Source organism: Solanum lycopersicum, chromosome 2 (genome assembly GCF_036512215.1).
Source record: "Solanum lycopersicum chromosome 2, SLM_r2.1".
In the NCBI taxonomy this organism is placed as follows: Eukaryota; Viridiplantae; Streptophyta; class Magnoliopsida; order Solanales; family Solanaceae; genus Solanum; species Solanum lycopersicum.
Window position 1 is genome coordinate 69793206 of NC_090801.1, and position 18901 is coordinate 69812106.

Below are 18901 nucleotides of genomic sequence, written 5' to 3' on the forward strand. Positions count from 1 at the left end.
CGAACAGAATGAAACGATGTATGAATCTAATAATCTCTGAGGCCCAAAGTGCATTCATTCCAAGAAAATACATTACAGATAATGCAATGATTTTCTTTGAAGCTATGCATTATCTAAAGAGGAAAACACAAGGCAAAGAGGGTTATGCAGCACTCATAACAGACATGAGTAAAGCTTATGATCGCGTTGAATGGGACTTCTTGCGAGCAATGATGATAAAGATGGGATTTTATTTGGAGTGGGTGAATAAAGTTATGCAGATGGTAACAACAGTTACTTATAAATTTAGTCATGATGGCAAACAATTCGAAAATATTTCTCCAAGGAGAGGCTTGAGGCAAGGTGATCCCATATCACCTTATCTATTTTTGATAGTTGTGAAGGGTTTATCAGCGTTGTTGGTGTCATAATTTGCAATAAAGCACCATCTATTTCACACCTATTTTTTACGGATGATGCTTTATATTTTTTTTTAAAGCAGCAAAGGAGGAGGCAGAAACTATCAAGCTATGTTTGAAAATTTATCAGGCGGCCTCTGGTCAACAGGTTAATTTTCAAAAATCTAATATTTTCTTCAGTCCTAATACAAATGAAAGTGTGAAAAAAGTAATCGTAAATATCCTTCATGTCCAGGGGCGGACCCACATGGTGTCCGCTGGATGCTCGAGCACCCATTAACTTCGTTACGGAATATGTATATATCTATGTAGAAATTGATAAGTATTTATATAAAATTAACATAGAGCACCCAATGAATACATGATTTAGTTGGCCCAATGGTTTTTAGGTGGGTACTTAAGACTCTTTTGTGTTGTTGTACCAAGGTTCGAATCTCATTGTTACGTGCTCTCTTTAATGAAGTTGATATGGAGGCTGTTAGATAAATTCCGTTGAATATTAGGCCTCGAAGAGACACTTGGATGTGGAAATTGAACAATAAAGGATTATACTCTGTGAAAAGTGGGTATCGTCTCCTTTATAATCAACACATAGTACCCAGCTCGTAGGACCAACAACTTTGGAAATTCATTTGGAGTATATCATTGCCGCCTAAGGTGCTTAACTTTATCTGGAGAGCTTTGAGAAATATTTTAGCTACATGTGAGAGCCTTTCTAAGAAAAAATGTGTAGCTAGTCCAATTTTCCCTCGATGTTTGCAAGCATCAGAAACTGTGAAACATTGCTTGGTAGATTGTCAATTTGCAAAACAATGTTGGATTCAATCAAAGTTTGGTTGACAGGATGTACTAGGAGATTTTGTGGCATGGTTTGAAGAGCAAAGAAAGAGCAATGCAAAAATAAAAATGGAGGAAGCAGTCATGATTTTGTGGAGCTTATGAGAAGCCAGAAATAATTTATATTGGAATAATAAACAAAGTGTGCCCGCTGCCACTTTGTACCATGCAAAGAAGGAGCTGGAGGAATGGAGGAGAGCTAATTCGGGAGCCAAGATGACAGTTGTTGCTGCTACAAAAATTTTATTGCGGGGAAAATTTTATTTGTTGGTCGTGTGGCTAGCCCATTGTTGGCCGAGATCATAGGGGTGCGTGAGGCTCTTAGTTGACTAAAGGAATGGTTCAATAAAACGAAGTTGGTTGTGGAAACTGATAATCTACTTGTGAAGCAAGCTCTAGAAGAAAACATGGTGAATTACTCTTACTTTGATTCTTTAGTTTTTTATTGTAAAACTCTTATCTAAGAGTTACCTTTTCTTTATTTGTCGGCTGTTAAGAAATCAGCGAATTAGGTTGCTCATTGTCTTGTTAGAGCATTTGTTTCTATGTCTGGTTTGATGGAGTGAGATACTAACCCTCCATCTCTCATTACCGATGTACTCTTTTGCGATATGAATAATACATGATGAACAAACTATTTTTTTTAAAAAAAACTTTTAACATTCCTTTTTTTTTAGGACTTTCACATACAAAATTATATTATTTTTTTCCTAGTAAATTCATGTTTAAACAATTCAAAATCTCAAATTTTCAAAATAAAATCTCTCTAATAAACATCTTTTCAACATATTATTAATAATTTTTGCATGTATATTTCACCTTGCTTCTTTGTATTTCAAGTTTAAACTTAATATCAGATAGTGATTGAGTAATTCATTTGAGACCCAAATTCAAAATCATCAAATTCCTGTAAAATGTGAAATAAAAAAAACACCAAGCACCACAAATGGTAGTTTTGAACTATTTACTCGAGAACCTTTCCTTTTTTTTTTTCAAAAAACTTGCATATTTCATTTTGAATCACTAATTAATTTGGAGTTGCTTTACATAAAGACCCTATAAACTAGGGGTGGGTATGGTACTTAAAAATTTTGATATCATAACTTCGGTATTCGATATCTAAAGTACTATATGTTATCATATCAAATTAGTTTAATATGGTTTGAAACATTTAATTTCGATTTTGATCTATTATAATATAATACTTAATAATCATAACTTGTTTTACTTTGACTTAAATATATTTATAACTCTCCATACAATTCATTTAACATATAATCTAAAACCATGTTCTTTGTCCTTTAGCAAGTACTCTAACAAGACCAATACAATGATCAAGGGCGTATCTAGAGGGTGTGTCGTGGGTTTACTTGAATCATGCTTCCCTCTCTAAGGTTATATATAGTAGTGTTATATTATTAAAAATATTTAAATATAGATATATGAATTCACGTTCAAAGTATCATATAATAATATGATGATGATTGGATGCATCTCTCTAAGTGATGATATTATTTTGGATCTTTATTATATATCTTGTGTTTTTGAGTAACACCTTTCTAAGTAGTTATCGATAACATTTTTTGCATTTCAACTAATTTTGCTTTTATTTTTTTTCTTTAATCTTTCAAAATTTTTAGTTGTGTCACATTGAAAATTCATAAAACTTTAGCACTGTAAAAAGTTTATATAATTAAATAAAATGTGTATAGTAAATTTTAAAACTAAGTATAATATAGTTTGGACCTGTAGTTTTTTAAATTTCTTTAATGATTCATATCAAGAATGTAAAAGATAAACGGATCAAATTTATATTTAAGATGCATTCATTTTGTTATCGTGCACCCATCTTGTTTGATATCCTGTAACAATGATCAACATGAATATGAAAAATTCAACAGCACAAGTCTCAATCACATTAGATCAACTACTTTTGTTAAATAATTTCACAAAAAATAATATTTCAATAATAATCGAATAGTCATAGACGCAAAGTTTAAATAACATTATCTAAAATTGTGCACAGTAGACTCTAACTTGACATGGTGGTATATGTCAAATTTAGAGTCTATAGTTAATTAGTTACCAACCATAATCGAGTTAATAGACAATTAAGAGAGTATATAAACATTAATCATTCAAGTGTATCATTTAATATATATTATTGAATAAGAACATATGATTACAATCTTTTGTGTACTTCTCTTTTAAATTCCAGTTCTTCTTCAGCTCATCCATTGTCACTCAATCATCTTCTTGTTGCACATTGTGCAGGTTCAAATTAATTAGTGTTTGATTATAATATATATGAAGGCCTGCTGTCCCATCCACGTAAGCTTCATTGATCCAATGCGATTTGTTGAACATATCATTCTATTTCTTTTCCTCATCTGACTATTTCTGCCTCTTTAAGTTAGTCACAACTCACATGTGACTTGTGAGCGTAGTAATAAATGAGAATTTAGTTTGCATATGCCACTGTTAAAACAAAGTTTTATATTTTTTTTCCATTCATTTTTATATGTCATGTTATGCTTTTTTTAAAGTTAGATTAAATTATATTAATTTGATGTTTTAAATAAAAAAAATTAGATATTCGAAAATGAGAAAAATGATAAATATATCTCCAAACTATTATAAATGTTATGTAGATACCCTCCATCATCTTTTGGAACGTTGATGCCCCTGCCATCTAAAAACTACTGCATATATGTTTTTCATTTTAGCGGAAGACTAAATAGAAATACGTGACACAATCTTATCCATCAATCAATATCGGATCGATAAATAAAATTATGACACGTGTATGTGTTTGTTAGTATAAAGGACATATATGCTCTAGTTTTTGGACAACCGGAGCACCAATGTCTCAAAAGTATGACAGAAGGTTTTCTTAAAAAATTTATACGAGAAATGCTATAAATTACATTTGTTACCCATCAATATAATAAAAAAATACATCTTAAAAGCTTCAGCAAACACTTGTACTCTACAACCTAAGCAATATCTTGTTTAAAGGAAATCACTTTTGAACCTTTCAAAAATTCAACCAAACAAACTATGAATAATAAGTTGTGCGGACAAAGTTGAGAGAACAATTTGGAATATAACACAATTTAAATCCTATATGAGTCCCCAGATCAATTTTGAGAAACGTTATCTTGTCATAAACTAATAATAAGAGAAGAGAAATTCAACAAAAGCTGAAGTAACACATGAATCTAAAAAGATTGTGCAAACAAAGTACTTCATTTTTTTTAATCTAGAGAACGAGGCTGCCTGCGAAAAGGCACATCCTTCTCTATCACCACAACTTCTCCATGTTGTTGTTTACCATTTTCGGCCTCTTTTACATTTTCCACCTTTGTCTCTGTTTTCTTCTTTGGCACTCGGAATGCGTTCTTCAATCCATTCATAAACCTTCGACTAAAATTAATCTTTTCCACTTTTGTATTTTCCTCGTAAGATACTTCTGATGAATTAGACGAACCCATTACCGCTCTATCTCTAGCTGTAAGTATCCGAAAGCTTGCGGATGAAACTGATCCAATTTGCCCTCTATCGATCTTATTCTCAGAACTCAATCGAAAACTAGCAGAGCGAGCGGAGTTATGCGACAAATCATTCTTCGCGTTTTGATCTGATTCGTTAAGAAGCTTTTTCATGCCACTCAACTCTTGCTCTAAACTCTGGATTCGCGAGCTTGTGGCGTTCATAGCTGCCTTAAGCTGTGAAACTTGACGAAGTGCTGCGTCTCGTTCGAGAATTGCACCCAAACTAACATCGTTTTTGCTGTGGAGAACATCAATGTGATGATTGTGGTTGTCAGCAGCAGTGGTCGTGAGGATAGAGCGGCGGGTGCTCAATTGCTCAATGAACATGGCTTGGACCACAAACCTTAATGGCATTCTGGCGTTTTGGACCGCATGCATGAGAAGTTGTGGCGAAAGGATGCTACAATCGATGTAATTGCACATTATGACTTTTTCTTCATCTGTTATCTTCCCTTTGTATTCCTGTTGAAAGAACAGAGTAACTAACAAATTAAAGGACAAAACCAATGAAGTGCATCCTTCATAGTAGGAAACTATATGAACTAGGTTAAAAAAATTTATACTCTCCCATCCTAATTTGTGTGACATAATTCGAATTTTGTGAATTGGGGATCGGGAGTATCTTACCTTAAGATAAAGGTCAACAACTCTATAGAGCTGATCATGGCTTCCGCTCAACCACCGATTCATGGACTTCACGATTAACTGAAATTCCACTGGCAGCAACTCTTTAACTTCGCTGAGGCACTTCATAATGCTGTCACCATTGTCTACCAAACTTAATGCTTCAACACATCTACTCAACAGTGACGATGTTGTTTCACACTCCGGGAGCAGAGAAACACAAGAACGCAGCACGATCGATGCATATTCACGATTAACGGCAATTACACCGCGGAAATATGCTTCCGTTTTCTGAGCCAAGTTTTCGCCACCAGCAATGTTATTAGCCTCCGTCATCTCTAGCAATTCCGCCGCCGTATTTAGTGCAGCGACGTTAAACGGCGTAACGACGATGTGCGAGTCATAACAAAACTCTGCGATCAAAGAGAATGTTTCGGCCGTTATCTTTAACGGCGGAGAGAGGGTTAATTCAGACAGACCCTTCAGCTTTCTTTTCAGAAATCCACTCCTTGCTGCCAACGGATCCTAAGGTAAATTTAGTAAATACTCAGTAAATGCCCCCAGTTTTTGCATTAATTGCGAAATGTACACTTCAGTTGTAGGCACAGCTATCAAGTGCATAATTGTAAAACAATTTTATGATCTTCAATTATGTAGTGTCAATTGAATTATAAGAAATGCAAAATATAATATCTCCATCTTATATCTTGAAATATTCAAACCTTATCAAAACAAAAGAAAAAAAAAGGGCTGATAATGGTGAAAATTGAGTCGTCCAAAATAAAACTCAAAACTATTTTGTCTTTTTAACTTTTTAAGGGAGAATTTTATTTTATTTTTGATAATGAAACACTTGTTTCTGTAGGACAATAGTAAAAGTTTACAATCAATTATTCTAAAAATGAAACAAGAAAGAGGTTTCTGGAAATATGTACACTAATTAGAAATTTTTTCTTTTATATAATTTATAGTGTCCTACTGTCCTTTAAATTAAAAAAAAAAAAAAATAGTGTCCTGCTGTCGTTTTTTTTGGAGTATACTGTTTCAACTTGATCATCTTATCATATGTTAATTCTTGTTTTGTTTTTTGAAGTAGTTTTCATATTTATGTATAGACATTGTGTTGAAACGATTTAACTAAAGATTATGTTAAGATATGAACAAATAAGAAAATTATTCAGTCAACTTTAGTCCTGTTCAGATTGATGGAGATGTAGCAACAACACACCAACAAGTCAATAATTTTAAAGAAAAAAATTGTCGAAGAAAAAAAAAGAATAAGTTCCTTCTGAATCAATTTACCCATGGGTAAAAAAAAAGGAATATGATTGGAGCATGAAAGTACCTTGTGTAAGCGAAAACGTGAGCTCTCAACATGTATGACTACATCAGTCTCATTTCCAGTGACTTGCGACCTTACATAACAAATGCAGATAAAAAATCAAGCGTAAACAATATTTATTGAAAGTAAATTCACATTAGTACTAATCGTATAGCTATAATTTTAAAAAAGACAGATCACCTGATACAACATAAACGATACTAATACGAATAAGTAATTAAATTCTTACCAGGAGACGATCTTAGAGCGAGGAGGTGAAGGAGATGGGGAGATTCTTGGAGAGATCGAAAGAGAAGTAGTAGAGGAATCTTCGGCATCGTCTTCATAAATCGTATCCACAATCCCTAAATCTGCCCAATTTCTGATGGTTTCCATGGCCAACCCCTTCAATTTTCACCTTACAGCCCAGTATTGCTACTGCTTCCGCTGAAAACGTTACGTTTATGATTTTAGGAGGCTGAGTTACTAGTGGAGAAACCAAGGAAATAGAGAATTATTCCTCCGCTGGTAATAATGTAGTTGAGGGGCATTAATTATTTGCAGGTAAGGTAATAAATGATTCTTTTTTTTTCCTTTTGAGTTTGGAAATTCAAAATTACTTGCTTCCTTTTGTGAGCACTATTAAATGGTGGTTTTTGCAATCTGATTTGCTTTCTTTTATAAATCTCCACTTACCTTATAAGACCATCAAACTGTACAGAACCTGAGTAGTCCAAACTGCTGGAAAGCTACACTGAACGGAAAAGACGACGGCTATTTTACTAAAAATAGAATATGACGATGATTAATTTTGTTTAAAAGAGATGTACTAAACCTGTTTACCAAATGGCAACGCCAACGAAGAGTATGACATATATATACGACCTGAATCTGAATTAGCAAGTACAGAAAAAAAAAAGTTGTAAGCTTGTCTATGAAATGAGAATGGCAAATGCTATTGAAGCAGGGGTGGAAGCTATCGCTTTCAGGATCGGTGCATGTAGTTGTGCCAAATTGAACTAAAATAAGAGACTCATTCAAAGGGGAGGGGGGTAATTGAGTAATTATTGCAATGTTTTATGGAATTATTATCATAATTGTTTATGTTTGTATTTGCATTAAATAAATTATTATTCATGGTTGTTACGTTTTGTTGACAACCTGTGATAGCGTTATGAGTGATGCATTCACCAAATTAAAGAAAATATAAATAGAGCAATGACTAACTTTTTGTTGGTATATATTCTCCTTGTTTTGATGGTCAAAGAAACTTTTAAAATTGTATTAAGTAGGGATTTAATTAGATATAACAATAAGAAATATTAATGATCAATATTTAGACCACAGTCAAATATATAATTAGAGGTCACTAAATTAGCTCATGAAATCATAACTAGTTCAATTCATTCAAGTTTGGATTGATTATTCACTCGATTATTTATTAGCTTAGCCCATCAATTTTGGGTTGATATGATCAAATTGATTATGGTCAAAATATTTTTAAAATGACCATTTTTTAATTTGATGTATATAAAGAAAAATAATTATTTTATTATATAGTAAAAGATTATAAAAAAAATAAATAAAACAATTATAACTTAAGTAAGTTTTGAGGAAGGTAGATTTTGATTCATATTTTAGCCCATTTCAACTCAAGTAACTTTTGAACGAATCAACAATTTGATAGTTTATTAACTCACTTCTTCTCCATCCACCTAATTTTAGCTCAACCCGCTCATTTACCATATTTCAATTTAAGATTTCATGTAAATTATTTTTGGCTGCACAAAAGAAGGATTGTTAAAAATTATACTAATAAAAAAAAGTTTAAACATTTTAAGGGACGTGACTGAAGTTAAAAGAAGTTCAAAAACTTGAACGCGACGTCAGAGAGAAAAGAATAGTAACCAATTGTTTTTGCCGTCACAAATTATAATTGATCAAAGGCATGAGATTGAATGGTTATGTAAATATGTTGATATGGTCATAAAAAATTAATGTAATTAATATTATTAAAAAAACGACACAGAGTTACATTTTTTAGTAAAATAGGCTATTAAATTTCCATCTTTAAAAAAAGGTTATCTTGTCTGAATTATTTTAGTAATATTGAAATAATTCGAGCAAAATATATCATAAAGTTTATAGTACTGAATCTGCCCACCCAAAGAGAGTTCTTTTACATTTATTTCCACACAAATTATTGAGAAAAAAATACTAGACAAATTAGTATGGATTTTTTAAAAAAGAAATAGTGATAGTTTGATAGCTAATTATAAAAAGTAGCAATAATTTCTAAAATTCTCTTTGTTTTGGTGATATAATAACATATACAAATTGAATTGTCATCACTGATACATAACAAATCAATGTATCATTGATACATCACAAATTTTAAAAACTATTGTATCACTGGTAGAAGATGAATTTCAAAAACTCTCACTATATTTAATACTAGTATTTTGGAACCCTCAAAGTTAGTCTAGTTAAGTAATTATCTCAATTAGTGCCCAAACATTAGTTGTTCTTGGTTGCCATTCAATATATAGTCGATGTCACCTTTTTTTAAAAAGAAAAGTTTCCTCGTTTGTGGCACTATTTAGTCGAAGTTTTAAAATGGGATGATTGTAGAAAATGACAAAATAATAAAGGAAACTAAATGTAGTAATCCCCTTTCAATTTTTTCCTTTAATAAGCAAAATATCGATCAATTTGCTATTTTAGGGCCACTGAATTGTATAAATAATTCCCCAAAAATAAAATTGTATATTTTCTCTCTTCCTTTATAGTATACAATCTCTTCTCATTTCTTTCAGTTTCTCCTTAATACTCTTCACAAATTCAATTTCAAATTTCAAACTTCTCTAGCACGTCTTTGCGGTTTTGAAAAGTATTTCAAAAATTTCAGATACCGCTAAAAACCTTAATTATATAATCGACGTAACAGTTGTCGTTGTCTCATCTACTAGAATGCATAACCAAAATAGCCAATGAAACCATTTTCAGAAGTTTTGCATAAAAAATTTAATTATATACATATACAATTCTAAGCTTAAGAATTTCAAGAAAAAACACAATATATATTTATACAAATTCTAGTAACTCCAGCTTTAACTTATACACATTTTCAAATTATATCAAAAGTCTTTATATACACAAAATTAAAGCTTTATACAATTCACCAAAAACATTAAATATGTATATGTATATAATTGACAAATTCGTATGAACATACAATAGTTCCATAAAATTAAACAATTCACCAGAAAATACTAAATAGGTATGTGTATATAACTAACAAATTCGAATAAACATTCAACAATTTCATACACTTATGCAATTCACCTAAAAACACTAAATAGGTATATGTATATTATTCGTATAAACATTCAACAGTTTCATATACTTGTACAATTCACTAAAAAAACACTAAGTGGGTATATGTATATAATTAACAGATTCAAATAAACATACAACATTTTCATACACTTATATAATTCACCCCAAAACAACTAAATAATATATGTATATAATTCGTATAAACATACATCAGTTTCATATACTTATATATACTATGAATATTTGAAAAAAACTAGACGAAAATGTATTATATAAAACCAAAACATAATAGTTTCATACATGAAATCAACCAATCACATATCACATATACAGTTCCAAACACAAAAATATTGTGAAGTCAGCGAATCTCAGATCAGAAATTCAAAATAATAAACAAATTTATCATAATTTTTTCTAGATTTCAAAATTGACTATTCAAATCTATTAGGGACAAAATATGCACATCTCAATATACATTCAACTGAATTGATGAAAGTGAAAAAGAAAATCTGATTTGAACACAATTGTCGATAAAAATAAAAATAAAATCAGAATATGTTTTCATCATGAAATTACCTCCTATTTCTGTCTCTGAAATCAAATTTATCTTGCTTGTTTAATTAATACCTTCAATAACTTGATTGATTTTTGAACTGACTACAATGGAACTATTTCGGTTGAAGGAGACAAAGAAGGATCAAACTGAAACAGAGTTTGCATGAATTCTGAGATCTTTTTCTTTATTTATCTAGCAGATTATATCACCTTTTTTTAAAAAAACATTTAAAATGTATAAATGGCGTCTAAGATTATACAGAAAAAGACACCCGTAGCAAACTCAAATTTTGCTACGGAACGCAATTTTGAAAAGTTTGCTATAACCTAAAATTAAGAATTTTATATTTGTTATATATAAAATTTGTCCATTTAAAATTGTGTAATTTACATAAATTTCATAGTTTTAATATGAAATTACAATCTATCCCTGATACATTTTCAATTACATTAATCCCTTGAAAATTAAAAAATCGGATACAATAATTAAATCTCAGATACATTAATATGTAGCTCAGATACGTTAAATATTGTTTCGAATAAATTAACTACTAGCTTGTATACATTATAAGTAGCTCAGATAGATTAATATGTAACTCAGATATATTAAAAACTAACTCGAATACATTATATATAGCTTAGCTACATAATATATGGCTACATAATATATAGCTTGGATAATCAAATACATTAAAAAAATAAGATATTCATGTAATTTGTCCTCAAAAAGTCGTGTTTGATTTGAGACGATTTTGTTTGAAGTGCTATAAGGCCAAGCATGGGACTATTTTAACTAGGAAAAATTACATGAATTTACATTTTTAAAATTAATTATTGTTTTTAATGATACTTTTTGTTTATTATCATTTATAACAATATTGTGATAAATCTGTAATATGTATTAAAATTGAATTATGTATGCAATATATTTGAATTATAATTGTTTTTGAAATATATTATGTTTGTTTGGTAAAAAATTATCACATTGTATTTATCATTAAAATTTATATTATATTTGAATAATAAATTTATCTTTGTAATATATATTAAAATTATATTATAAATGAATTAAAAATGATTAAGTGAAAAAAAATATTATTACTATAAATGATAAATATATATTTTTTTTTATAGTATATTTAAGTAAGTTTCCTTTTTAACTAAAGTTTTGACTTTGCAAGGCCCAAAATTAAACATTTGGACATGAGCCCAGAGTAGACCACACCGCTTCAAGTCCCATATATTACAGTTGGGCCGAAGAGTTAATGTAGGCCCAAATTACCGGCTGATACCCTAGAATTTCCTATACGTCCATCTGTCATATAAGATCTCAAAAACCCTACTCTCAGTCATCTCTACCGGCCACATTTGCAGAGAGGGAGCGTTGGGAGAGAAATCGTCGAAGATGAAGTACAATCCAAGAGTATCCTCCTCCCGCCGCAAGAGCAGGAAGGCACATTTCACGGCGCCTTCCAGCCTTCGCCGGGTGTTGATGAGCGCCCCTTTGTCCTCAGAGTTGCGAGCCAAGTACAGCGTTAGGTCCATGCCAGTAAGGAAAGACGACGAGGTTCAGGTGGTTCGTGGAACCTACAAGGGTCGTGAAGGAAAAGTTGTCCAAGTCTACCGTAAGAAGTGGGTGATCCACATTGAGCGCATTACCAGAGAGAAGGTTAATGGATCCACTGTTAACGTTGGTATTCACCCATCCAAGGTTGTTATCTCCAAGCTCAGGCTCGACAAGGACCGTAGGTCTCTTCTTGACCGTAAGGCTAAGGGTCGTGCTGCTGCCGATAAGGATAAGGGTACTAAGTTCACCACCGAGGAAATCATGCAGGCAATTGATTAGTTCTTCTTCTATCTATTTTGTTTCTGTTTTGTTATATCTTATTGCTTTTGCTACTTTGAAGCTTGTTGGAATAGCTAAAGAGTATTTTTCTGAGACTCTGAATTTTGTTTCAGTATTTTAATAGTATGCAATTTTGGGTATAATCAGTTGTGATTCTCGTTAAAGTCTATTTCCCTGTTATTTGTGCAAAAAAAATTTTGGATGTAGGAGTTCAGAGTACCCGTAAATTTGAGTATTGAACTCGTTTGAAGTGTGTTAGAAGTTGTTAACTATATTAATATAGCTATACCCTTCCTGCATGCATTACTGACTTTTCAGGGAATGTGATTGATTCAAGTTCTTGTGATTTTTTGGTTATTTTGTATACTAGGGATTGCTAAGTTTGGAACCCAACCCTCTGTTTTAGGAAGAGTTTAATTGATGAATGTTTGATCTTGCTACATTTGCTGCTTTTAACCAGTATCTACCGGATTAGAGACCTCAGTCATCTTTAATATTTTCCTATCCTCTACTTAGATTGATGCATTGCCTTATACAACTCATAGTAGTAGTGATTGATTGATAAAAGGTGAATACAAAATTTTAAACATATAGGTGCAGGTTAATGCCACTTGCTTCCTCCTATTGGTTAACTATTAAGTAATTATTTTAGAGCTCGAGAGAGACCAGTCTTTTAAATCTTCTCTTTATATATTGCTTTCTGTAATTGGAACTTGCAAGGATAGTACTCCTTTCCTTTCTGGTTGCCTGAAATTGCATGATCAGCATCTTGATTTGGTCACTTCTAGCACACACTTCCACAAGTCAAATTGAAATAAGAATCAGCATATCTTCTCTTTGGTTAGTTTGAAGTGTTCAACTTAAATTACAATTCCACAAGTCTAATTTATAGGTGAGATAAAAACTTGCGACTTCAAGCTTGTTTTCCTGTGTGCAACTGGTAATAGTCTTTTTGTTTTGTTGTATCTCGTTCTATTTCTTCATTTATATTTCAATTTTCTTGTCCTTTAGATTCATATCATTTTGAATGCTCTTGGTTCCTATGAATCTCAGTGAAGAATCAACACACTCCCCTCCCTGCATATAGGTGAATCCCTATATATCACCCTCCGCAAATTATGATCCCTCCAGTAGCAGTATGCGATGTTACTGGGTAAATGAAATGAAAACAAACTTGAGCGTTTCATCTACTTCAAATGCGCCTCAACGATATTGGTAGTTGTCAGCAAACACTAGTTTGTTCTGAGCTGTGGAACTACAGTTTTTATTTGCTGGAGATGTCGAAAGGCCTGAAAGCTATTGCTTTTGGGGAAATTTACTCTGTATAGATCAAGAGCATCTAATAAGCATATATATTTTTAATTAGCATAGAAGGAATCTAGTAGGCGTTTGCTCATAAACTTGGTTGAAACATGAAAAAAAGACGGCTTTGACGTTGATTGTCAAAATGGTACTGATACTCCGAATATATTTTTGAACATTTATTAACCTTGGAAGAGGAGTTTTGCAAGTGCAAAAGTTTTTCAAGAAAGCCAATGGTAAAAACTCATCTCGAATGACTAACCAAAAACACAGTAATTTTTCTAAAAAAAAAATCATGAAGAAGCAAGCTCAGTATAATGTTGAGGCGTGGAGAATTGGTCTAAAAAGACGCAGGTAACGTAGTATAGTCGAAAGAACTACCAGATGAAACTTGTCGAAAGTACTTACCAGAGAAGGCTATGCAGGCTCCAACTTATTTTGGGTCTATTTGGGCTAGAACTTATTCACTTCATAAAGGATGAAAAATTATCCAGTCACAGCAAACAATTACCAAAAAACAGTATGTAGCAATTAAAGAGATAAACATAGAAATAATTAAAATGAAATTAACGCAACTGGTGAAGTTACCTATTGCACCATATCAAAAGAAAAAGCTCTTCCAGAGGGAACACATCAAACACTTGGTCTTTCTCCGAGGGGAAATGTAGAAGACGGGGAAAACTAGAGAAATACCATAAAGAGGCCCTAGAATCAGAGCAACTCATTCAGAAACCATATAAATTGAGGGGGGAAAAAACCACAAGTTTATCGAACTACTTATTGAACACCTCTCCTCCAGGCACTAACCCCAAAAAATGTTAGTTGTTCACATCCAAAAATGCAGTTCACGGCTTCAGAGCAAGGGCCACACCAAATTTGGGAGTCTTTTCCAAGGCCTTGGTGTCAAACTCACTAGAAATAGTCAACAATGACTTCGGAATCAGCTCATGCTGCAGTAGAGCCCCCAGGTTACCGTGATTATTGAGCTTGAGCTTCACAATTGTCAGGTTATCAACAGCATATGACCCTCCAACTGTGAAGGTGTTCTCATTTGTGGAGAACCGTCGAGTGATCTCGCCCACAGCTGCACTCTTCTTCAATTCATCTAGATGATGTATATATGATGCTTTTATTGTGTCCCCTTTGTCACCCCTGGTGTAAAAAGAATCAATTAGGCAACAGGTATGTCAAACTTTTAACCTTCTTATCATTTATGTTTTAGTTTCACTTCATAGATACAAAAGCTCAGTGAAAACTTACAGTATTATAGCAGCACAAGAATCTGGTTTTGTCACACTAATGCCAGCGGTATATTTTGCAAGTTTACCTTCGGCTGTCTCGTAACTTGCCTCTGCACCGATGGCGAAAGTGGGAGTACCAAGCGTGACAGAGAGATCAACTATAGGGTTTTGTTTCAGACCAACAGCTGTACTAAATGCAGCATGATGGTGATAGTACTGAACCTCTAGCTGCAAGAACAACCAAATTTATGTTTCAGAAGGGAATATTCTATGATTTCCAGCAATCAATCAATACTCATTTGCCATAATATAGGAAAAAATTTCACCTTCCCAGAACTGTAGTCAGGGAATTTCAGTGAGGCAATGGTTTTCGTTGAAGGGGCAATGTCATTTAGAGTAAGAGTGGTTGAAATCTGCAAGCAAAAGGGAGAAACATGAAACATTATAAAACAAATAAAAACAGAGGCATGGTTTTGCAAAGAAGACAAGGCATGAGCAACTCACGTTTGACGCTGTATCAACTTTGACATCAATTAAAGTATTCTTATATTTGTATTGTGCTCCAACATCTCCAGTTGAAAGCCCTCCCTTCTTCACTGCAGTTGATGTAAGGGCCTATATCGAGAAATCAAGATTAAAGAGCAAGAACTTAGAATCCAAATTGATATCTATTATTGTCAGTAATCCAAATAGAGAAGAAAACTAGCACATAAAATCTGAAACTATCTATTGGAGCAAATAAGACCATATACTTTTGGGAAAAGATTCAAGCCAGCCATATGGCCTTTTTAAGCAGCAAATAAAAGAGATTATCTTATTTCTGAAAAGTACAGAGCAAACATAGTTAGAAGATTGTAGAAGAATCTTTGCCAATATACTAAGGAAGTCCAAAACTATAATGAATCCAATGAGGCCATAAACTGCAAGAGCTTCTCAGTACCATGTGCAATCTTGTTCTGTACCAAAAACATAAGTCTATCACATTTAAATTCTTATCTAGATATAAGAATGGAAACACCAACGTTTTAAGTTTAGTTTCCCTTTCAACATATTATGATACAAAATATAAAGTTCAGCAAGGGCTCTAGATATCAGTCACTGAAGCTCTCAAACAAGCTTCATAGGAAACTGTAAATAAGGAGGACCACCTCAAATCTATGTTGCTCGGACTCTCCAAAACTACCGACGGGGGCATGTTGGATCCTCAGAAGTAGTGCAATTTTGAGGATACGATGCGGGTGCAGCAACACTTTAGAAGCACCCGAGCAACAGCCACAAATATTTCAATCTTAGAAAGTCTGGTACTTCTAGTTGGCGGGAGTAAGGGTAGAAAGTTTGAACAAAATACTTTGACTTAGATATTAGCTAGAATCAATAGATAATATATTAAAAGGAGTTCACCAACTATGAGAAACATACGCTGGATCCAAAATAGTTTATTCATTATAATTGAGAACCGTATTTTACTCTTAAAACTTCAATCTATTTCACAGACTTCCATAGATGTAAAACAGAAAGTTATCAATACTTATTTAAGACATCTCAATTAGTCAACTCATACATATTATTACCTAACACTAGGCTTAACTATTGAATTCTTAATTTGATCAATGCAATTATTTCCACGATTCAGAAAAACAATATATATAGGTTTTTGATGAGTCACATATCCTCAACATGTCAATTAAAGGATGATTAGTTCATTATTTGAGCATCTTATCAATCTTCAGGACGAGTGTTTTTGTTGGGAGATGGGAGAGGGTTATAGGAGGCTGGTGCCAGGGACTTTCCAAAGAATTTTTTTCTTCTCTTTTCAAATTCAAGAAGAATGCTGTCTAGATCAATTTTTAGCCAAAATGTACTTCAGACAGATGACGGACAAAAAATGTAAAAGAAGACGGTAGAACTTTCTGTCTTTCATGTCAAAACATTACTACTTAAACACCAAGCATATACATCAAAATTCTAAATCATTTTCTTTCAGCTTAGAAAATATTAAGAGGAAACTACTATTGTTAGAATATTACTGCATTTACCATACCAAATGAGTGAAATTCATTATCAAGTTTGAGGTTCCTAAATCCACTATCAATTTTGTGCAAATGATAAAAATATTCCCACAAAGACATATATCTTAACACCAATAATTAATCACAAGAATTCTAGGACTGGGCTAACTTTAAGGTGATGCTTGATCATTTTATGAGATAAATGGAGGAAAAGGACTGGAGTTTAGCTGTGCACTGCGGAATTGAATAAAAGGAATAGCATATCTGAAAAGTAAGGAACAATATATTGCTGCCGGCAAGATCAGCAATATCCTTCAAGAAAATAAGGAAGTACAATTATCCATTCAGATTGATTTTATTGGCAGCTAAACAGCATTATCCCACTTTTGCTGTTATGTAATTTAAGCATTGATACAGAAAAAAAATAAAAATCAAAACACACTTGAAAGAAGACCCTAAAATTCATCATAGAACAAATAGCTGTTGTCTCATAGTTGAGAAATCTTCATCATAGGATGAGAGATCACTAATAAACAGAAAATTCCATTCAATTAAGAAGATGAGTTATGACGACCAGGAAGCAAACCATCTCCTGAACTCCAAACGACAACTCAAACCATGAAATCACTCTAAGCAGATTGCATAAACCCTAAAATTCACAAATTCAGTACCGAAAAATCTAACTAAAACCAGAATCTCGACTTTAAACTAAGAAATAAGTCAATCAGAGGTAGAAGTGGATAAAACCATACCACTCCAGTGTCACTGTAGGTTGAAATAGATAGTTTCTGATCGGAAATATAGTCCTTAGTCAAAACATCTGTATCAAAATATCATGTGGTCAGGTAAATCATATGCATCTATCTGCTTAACTTATAATCATCGCTAGTTAGCAGCAAAACTGAAATTGAAAATGAAATGAAGGAGATGAAAGCAACTGGATCGGAAAATTACCTCTGGCTTTCTTGCCAATATCAGAGAAAAGTCCAGGTCCCTTGCTCATTTTCTCTGGCAGAGGAATGGAAGTTTCGTAAAAACAACAGAGAGAGAGAGAGAAATTGGCGTAGCGAAGGGAGCCAAATAAATAAATATTGGGGCAGCCACCACGAGAGAAAGGCCCAATCAACACAACGTGACAGTTTATGGGTCGCCAGCAAGGATCCATTATAGACCGCCTATTTTAATCGGACGGACAATAATTGGGTCTGGTCTATGAGTACTTCTCTTATGTCAGTCTGCTATTGAAAAAAAAAATATGGTAAACGGTAGCAACTGATTTGAAACTTCATCTTTTAAAAGGCAATTACTACTTTTTTCAGGTCCCAAAGTAAAAGTCTTGACGTTGGCAAAGTAAAGTCCAAATCTAAAACTTAGAATTTTACTAGATTAGGTTTTCTTTTCTTTTTCCATATTGACTTTCGAAAGACGGAGAAAAAAAAGCTAGGAATGAACGCAAAAATAAGATTAAGGCCTTATTAATTTTTATTAAAATTAAGAGATCTAAATTTGAATACACATATGAATATTAAAATTTATATTAAGATCTGAATATTTTGATTTGAATATCAAGATGTGGTCTCTGAATTTGAACATTAAATAATTAATGTTGTTTGTTTTCAATATTTGAATGTAAACGCGAAATTAAAAATTATACAAATAAAATATTGTAAAGTTTTCATTTCAACAAAATATATTACTTTTTTATTTAAAAAAAGTTTTAATAATCATAATTTGGAGTACTATTTTTTCATTCAAAAATCTTGATAAACATCAATACACCAAAAAAATATTATTGCAACTCGCGTTCTTGACACACATCAATACAAGAAAATATTAATATTAAAAAAAAATTTGAAATGATTTATAAAAACTTAT

The 18901-nt window shown here is 32.4% G+C and overlaps 3 protein-coding genes across 7 annotated transcripts; 1 reads left to right on the forward strand and 2 right to left on the reverse strand.

Annotated features, from left to right (window-relative positions):
- Positions 1-4379: 4379 nt before the first annotated feature.
- On the reverse strand, positions 4380-7769 carry LOC101261475 (BTB/POZ domain-containing protein At3g49900). Of its 5 annotated transcripts, none has more exons than XM_069294056.1 (6): positions 7578-7755; positions 7431-7483; positions 6985-7181; positions 6759-6828; positions 5417-5938; positions 4380-5251 (listed from the first exon to the last, which is right to left on the reverse strand). In XM_069294056.1, the coding sequence occupies exons 3-6, from the start codon at positions 7128-7130 to the stop codon at positions 4493-4495; spliced, it is 1497 nt and encodes a 498-aa protein (XP_069150157.1). In that variant the 5' UTR covers positions 7131-7181; positions 7431-7483; positions 7578-7755; the 3' UTR covers positions 4380-4492. The 5 variants fall into 5 exon arrangements, with proteins under 5 accessions (XP_069150157.1, XP_010316017.1, XP_004231923.1 ...); XM_010317715.4 differs by having other exon boundaries at positions 7431-7488; positions 7578-7745; XM_004231875.5 differs by having other exon boundaries at positions 7431-7488; positions 7570-7732.
- A 4159-nt stretch (positions 7770-11928) lies between these two features.
- On the forward strand, positions 11929-12617 carry LOC101261182 (large ribosomal subunit protein uL24z). Its single transcript, XM_004231874.5, has one exon. It carries the CDS (start codon positions 12034-12036, stop codon positions 12472-12474), a length of 441 nt encoding a protein of 146 aa, XP_004231922.1. The 5' UTR covers positions 11929-12033; the 3' UTR covers positions 12475-12617.
- Positions 12618-14322: 1705 nt separating this feature from the next.
- On the reverse strand, positions 14323-18329 carry LOC101260681 (mitochondrial outer membrane protein porin 2). The gene is made up of 7 exons (XM_010317714.4): positions 17981-18329; positions 17779-17846; positions 15522-15632; positions 15344-15430; positions 15037-15245; positions 14584-14928; positions 14323-14481 (listed from the first exon to the last, which is right to left on the reverse strand). The coding sequence occupies exons 1-6, from the start codon at positions 18189-18191 to the stop codon at positions 14622-14624; spliced, it is 993 nt and encodes a 330-aa protein (XP_010316016.3). The 5' UTR covers positions 18192-18329; the 3' UTR covers positions 14323-14481; positions 14584-14621.
- Between the last annotated feature and the right edge of the window lie 572 nt (positions 18330-18901).

Coding starts and splice junctions, on each gene's coding strand:
- LOC101260681 (XM_010317714.4), bottom strand. CDS start 18,191: ATGGATCCTTGCTGGCGACCCATAAACTGTCACGTTGTGTTGATTGGG. Junction 17,847..17,980: donor TATTGGCAAGAAAGCCAGAG/GTAATTTTCCGA, acceptor ATTTTGATACAG/ATGTTTTGACTAAGGACTAT. Junction 15,431..15,521: donor AAGTTGATACAGCGTCAAAC/GTGAGTTGCTCA, acceptor TTTTGCTTGCAG/ATTTCAACCACTCTTACTCT.
- LOC101261182 (XM_004231874.5), top strand. CDS start 12,034: ATGAAGTACAATCCAAGAGTATCCTCCTCCCGCCGCAAGAGCAGGAAG.
- LOC101261475 (XM_010317716.4), bottom strand. CDS start 7,130: ATGGAAACCATCAGAAATTGGGCAGATTTAGGGATTGTGGATACGATT. Junction 6,829..6,984: donor CGCTCTAAGATCGTCTCCTG/GTAAGAATTTAA, acceptor TTGTTATGTAAG/GTCGCAAGTCACTGGAAATG. Junction 5,939..6,758: donor CACGTTTTCGCTTACACAAG/GTACTTTCATGC, acceptor AATTTACCTTAG/GATCCGTTGGCAGCAAGGAG.